At 40.4% G+C, this 5,430-nt stretch overlaps 2 protein-coding genes across 2 annotated transcripts; both read right to left on the reverse strand.

Annotated features, from left to right (window-relative positions):
- Positions 1 to 347: 347 nt before the first annotated feature.
- On the reverse strand, positions 348 to 2,119 carry LOC137629362 (DNA-directed RNA polymerase II subunit RPB1-like). The gene is made up of 2 exons (XM_068360615.1): positions 1,555 to 2,119; positions 348 to 388 (listed from the first exon to the last, which is right to left on the reverse strand). The coding sequence occupies exons 1-2, from the start codon at positions 2,117 to 2,119 to the stop codon at positions 348 to 350; spliced, it is 606 nt and encodes a 201-aa protein (XP_068216716.1).
- A 9-nt stretch (positions 2,120 to 2,128) lies between these two features.
- On the reverse strand, positions 2,129 to 3,376 carry LOC137629363 (uncharacterized). Its single transcript, XM_068360616.1, has one exon. The coding sequence runs from the start codon at positions 3,374 to 3,376 to the stop codon at positions 2,129 to 2,131; it is 1,248 nt and encodes a 415-aa protein (XP_068216717.1).
- Positions 3,377 to 5,430: the final 2,054 nt, after the last annotated feature.

Raw genomic sequence — 5,430 nt, forward strand, 5'->3', positions numbered from 1 at the left:
CAGGAGCTGTTCATAAACAAATAAACACACACAAGCACACAAACAGGGGATAAAACATAACCTCCTTCCAACTCCGAGGGCGGAGGTAAAGATAACGTTCTAAACACACTTATATAAACAAAAAATCCTTTGGTAGTTTTCGTATTAATAACCGAAATGGCTTCGAGAACCTACGGACGACACATGGGCGTGATCAGATGGGCGGGGTAGAGTCAATGCAGTGGGGGGTTGGGCGGGAAGAAAGCTAAGAAAGGACAAGTTTGGGGGAAAAAATGTTAGGGAGGGATTGGGAAATGAGGAAGTGGGGGGGGGGGTCGGAGGTTGGGGAGATTCTAAAGAAGGCTATGTTAACCCAAGTGGTGCTTGCGTGAGTTGGTAAGGTGGGGTGCTGGAAAGGAAAGGAGGGGGTATAGCCAAGATTTTACCGTTATGTGTGAGAGAGAGAGAGAGAGAGAGAGAGAGAGAGAGAGAGAGAGAGATTCTTGAAGGCAATGGTGGTCACATCATAGTCACCCATAGGAGCAATTTTGTGGTGGATTCTCAAGGTGTTTTGTGAAGACCTCTCTGGGTGAGGACCCTCGTGGATTTCAGAAATAGGTCCTCTTTGTCTTGGGACGGACAGGGGATCAATTTGGATCGAAATTGAAGTCATTATTCACCTAGCACGTATAATCTATACATTATTAATACATTAGAAAATTAAGTTTTAAATCAAATTTTTCGTTTACCTCAGCCAAATTGGCTTTAATGCACATCTGGAACAATATTATGTAAATACATCTTCTATAATGTATCTAGAATCTATAATTTATACATTATTAATACATCTCAAAATGAAGTTTTGAATAAGCCAAAAAAATCATTTGAACTCTGCAAAATGCTTCGTTGGGCATCTAAAACAATATGAATCTGAATATGTCTTCTATAATGTATCTAGAATGTATAATTTATACATTATTAATACATTAGAAAATGAAGTTTTAAATACGCCAAATTATAATTTCAACTCAACAAAATTCTTCGTTGCACATATAAAACAATATGAATATGTATATAACTCTTCTATAATATATCTAAAAGATATAATTCATAAATTATTAATACATTTCAAATTGAAGTTTTAAATAAGGAAAGATTTTTTTGGTTTATATCGGTAAAATAGGCTTTGTTGCACATCTTTTGACAGATTATTAATATGAATTTACCTATTCTATGATGTATCTAGGAAGTATAATTTCCATATCATTGATATTTGAACAAAAAATGAAGTTTTACATAGGCCAAGATTTTTATTTATCTCGGCAAAATATATTTCGTTATACGCCTGGCGTTATCTTCTGAAACAATCTTAATATGTATTTACCTTTCATATAATGAGCTATCATTCCAAAAAACTATCAATGTACCTTATGATCGAAAAATTTCGAAATCAATCATTCGCTCTGTGATTTTTCAGTAATGTTAACTGAAACAAGTAGCCCTTCTCAATATTTATCGTCCGGTCTTGAAATGTTTCACCGAAAATATGTATGGACAGTTTTGGAGCGAGCGTACATATGCCAGCATCCAGCATAAGCATCCCAGAGGTGTAAGCTGGCGTAAGAGACATCCGAAAGGTGTAAGTTGGCGTAAAAGGCATCCCAAATGTGTAATCTGGCGTAAGAGACATCCCAGTGGTATAAGTTGGCGTAAGAGCCATCCCAGAGGTGTAAGTTGGCATAAAAGGCATCCCAGAGATGTAAGGTGGCGTAAGAGCCATCCCAGAGGTGTAAGTTTGCGTAAGGGGCATCATAGAGGTGTAAGTAGGTGTAAAAGGCATCCAAGAGCTGTAAGTTGGCGTAAGAGGCATGCCAAAGGTGTAATGTGGCGTAAGAGGCATCCCAGAGGTGTAAGTTAGCGTAAGAGGCATCCCAGAGGTGTAAGTTGGCGTAAGAGGCACCCAAGAGGTGTAAGTTGGCGTAAGAGGCATCCCAAAGGTGTAATGTGGCGTAAGAGGCATCCCAGAGGTGTAAGTTGGCGTAAGAGGCATCCAAGAGGTGTAAGTTGGCGTAAGAGGCCTCCCAGAGGTGTAAGTTGGCGTAATAGGCATCCAAGAGGTGTAAGTTGGCGTAAGAGGCATCCCAGAGGTTTAAGTTGGCATAAGAGGCATCCCAGAGATGTAAGGTGGCGTAAAAGGCATCCAAGAGGTGTAAGTTGGCGTAAGAGGCATCCAAGAGCTGTAAGTTGGCGTAAGAGGCATGCCAAAGGTGTAATGTGGCGTAAGAGGCATCCCGGAGGTGTAAGTTAGCGTAAGAGGCATCCCAGAGGTGTAAGTTGGCGTAAGAGGCACCCAAGAGGTGTAAGTTGGCGTAAGAGGCATCCCAAAGGTGCAATGTGGCGTAAGAGGCATCCCAGAGGTGTAAGTTGGCGTAAGAGGCATCCAAGAGGTGTAAGTTGGCGTAAGAGGCATCCAAGAGGTGTAAGTTGGCGTAAGAGGCATCCCAGAGGTGTAAGTTGGCGTAATACTCATCCAAGAGGTGTAAGTTGGCGTAAGAGGCATCTCAGAGGTGTAAGTTGGCATAAGAGGCATCCCAGAGATGTAAGGTGGCGTAAGAGGCATCCCAGAGGTGTAAGTTGGCGTAAGGGGCATCATAGAGGTATAAGTAAATGTAAAAGGCATCCCAGAGTTGTAAGTTGGATAACTTGGCATAAAAGGCATCCCAGAGGTGTAAGTTGGCGTAAGAGGCATCCCAGAGGTGTAAGTTGGCATAAGAGGCAGCCCAGAGATGTAAGGTGGCGTAAGAGGCATCCCAGAGGTGTAAGTTGGCATAAGAGGCATCCCAGAGATGTAAGGTGGCGTAAGAGGCATCCCAGAGGTGTAAGTTGGCATAAGAGGCATCCCAGAAGTGTAAGTAAGTGTAAAAGGCATCCCAGAGGTGTAAGTTGGCATAAGAGGCATCCCAGAAGTGTAAGTTGGCATAAGAGGCATCCCAGAGGTGTAAGTTGGCGTAAGGGGCATCATAGAGGTATAAGTAAATGTAAAAGGCATCCCAGAGTTGTAAGTTGGATAACTTGGCATAAAAGGCATCCCAGAGGTGTAAGTTGGCGTAAGAGGCATCCCAGAGGTGTAAGTTGGCATAAGAGGCAGCCCAGAGATGTAAGGTGGCGTAAGAGGCATCCCAGAGGTGTAAGTTGGCATAAGAGGCATCCCAGAGATGTAAGGTGGCGTAAGAGGCATCCCAGAGGTGTAAGTTGGCATAAGAGGCATCCCAGAAGTGTAAGTAAGTGTAAAAGGCATCCCAGAGGTGTAAGTTGGCATAAGAGGCATCCCAGAGATGTAAGGTGGCGTAAGAGGCATCCCAGAGGTGTAAGTAGGTTTAAGTTGGCGTAGGCACATACTAGCCTTACGCAGCTACCTGGCGCGACCTGTGAGTCTGTGACAAGCCTATGCATTGTTGCGGTCAGCGAACCCGCTAGAAGACGAAGAAGCCACAGGGTTAGGGACGCCAGGTAGTTGACGCAGGTGCCAAATGGAGGGAGAGAGAGAGAGAGAGAGAGAGAGAGAGAGAGAGGGGCGGGGGGGAGAGGGGGTAGACTCACAGGTAATGATGAGAGAGAGACAAGACAAACATGGAGAAAGGGGGAAACAATAAGAACGAGGGAAAAAAAAAGTATGTAAATAATGTAACCTTTCAGTGGCTTTTGTTTACAGGCAGATGAGTGAAGAAACTTTAAAAAGAAATTGATATATGAATAAATAAACAAAAAGGCTTTTATATTATGAATAGTGTGCGTGACCCGTCAACAATGAGGGTTAAATATTTAGATATATGCACATACACGCCCATGGACATCGCTTTCACCAGGGTATGAATACTTCTTCTCCCTACCTACCTGAGGGATGGGGATAGCTGAGCGGGACCGAAATAAATAAATAAATAAATAAATATATATATATATATATATATATATATATATATATATATATATATATATATATATATATATATATACATATAATTCATATATATATATATATATATATATATCTACATATACATAAAATACATACATAAATATATAATACATATATATTTTATATATATATACATATATCAAATAAGCCATATATATTAATACATTATAGCCTGGATTCTCTTAACGACCTCGGGATCAGAGCCCCAGGCGAAATCACTCAAAGACTATAGTATCTGACCGGCCGGGTTTCGAACCCTGGTCCAGGAAACTTGCATGACAGTGACCTTACCACTTAGCCACGAAGAAAGAGATTTATATAGCCAGACACTTGTTCTTCATCATATAAGGGAGATGAGCTAATAATCCCTTTTTACGATCAATTAGAATATTACAAAAAAGGGGCTATTAGATAAGAGATCCATCTTCCAACAAAAGGATTTCTAATAAAGTTAAAAGTAAAACCAAGTCACTACATCTTCCTCGACATTTTGACATTAACGACAAATAAAATCAAACCTTAAAAGGCGCTTTCATGTTTACGCAATTTACGGGCGTTAGTTCAACGCCTGGTGACTGACAGGACCTCTAAGTGCAAGATGCATCTTCTGGTGACTGACAGGACCTCTTAGTGCAAGACGCATCTTCTGGTGACTGACAGGACCACTTACTGCAAGATGCATCTTCTTTTATGGCTATATTTCCGTGCAATGAAAAAATCAGATTCCCAAATAGATTTCATCTTCATTACCTCCACCATTGAAGTTGGAAGGCTATGTTTTAACCCATTGTTGTGTGTTTATTTGTGTGTGTGTGTGTGTGTGTGTGTGTGTGTGTGAGTGTGAGCGTTTGTTTTTGAACAGCTTCCTGGCCACAATTTTAATCGTAAAGCAATGAAACTTGCAGGGATTAACTGTTAAGTTATATATGACCTGTCTGTTTTGACGTTGTTACTGTTTTTAGAATGATTTACTGTTAATTTGTTCTCATCATTTATTTATTTCCTCATTTCCTTTCCTCACTGGGCTATTTTTCCTGTTGGAGCCTTTGGGCTTATAGCATCTTGCTTTTCCAACTATGATTGTAGCTTGGCTAGTAATAATAATAATAATAATAATAATAATAATAATAATAATAAATAGCTGGGATTGATTAGATTTTGATTTGACAGGGGCAAAGGTCAACCAAAATGTCCAATTCACGCAATCAGCCGTTAGTTTGATATCGTTGTCACAGAGACTTTAAACTTGGTTCATATTTGAGGATATGAAAATCTATGCCAATTAATACATGTTAAGGTCAAAGGTCAAGGTCACAGTCAAGCGAAATGTCCAATTCACGTAATTAGCCATAAATTTTAACATCGTTGGCAAACTCGGTCCATATTTAAGTGTATGAAAATCCACGCCAATTAATATATGATAAGGTCAAAGGTCTAGGTCAAAGTCGAGCAAGGGGTCGATAAATAAGCTGCCA

This window comes from Palaemon carinicauda, chromosome 37, assembly GCF_036898095.1.
Source record: "Palaemon carinicauda isolate YSFRI2023 chromosome 37, ASM3689809v2, whole genome shotgun sequence".
In the NCBI taxonomy this organism is placed as follows: Eukaryota; Metazoa; Arthropoda; class Malacostraca; order Decapoda; family Palaemonidae; genus Palaemon; species Palaemon carinicauda.

What these genes read in the sequence shown, in the direction of transcription:
- LOC137629363 (XM_068360616.1), bottom strand. Translation starts at nt 3,376, where the DNA reads ATGTGCCTACGCCAACTTAAACCTACTTACACCTCTGGGATGCCTCTT.
- LOC137629362 (XM_068360615.1), bottom strand. Translation starts at nt 2,119, where the DNA reads ATGCCTCTTACGCCAACTTACACCTCTTGGATGCCTATTACGCCAACT. An exon ending in TATGCTGGATGCTGGCATAT is followed by an intron (nt 389 to 1,554) that starts GTACGCTCGCTC and finishes TTTCCTTTCCAG; the next exon opens with CACCCCACCTTACCAACTCA.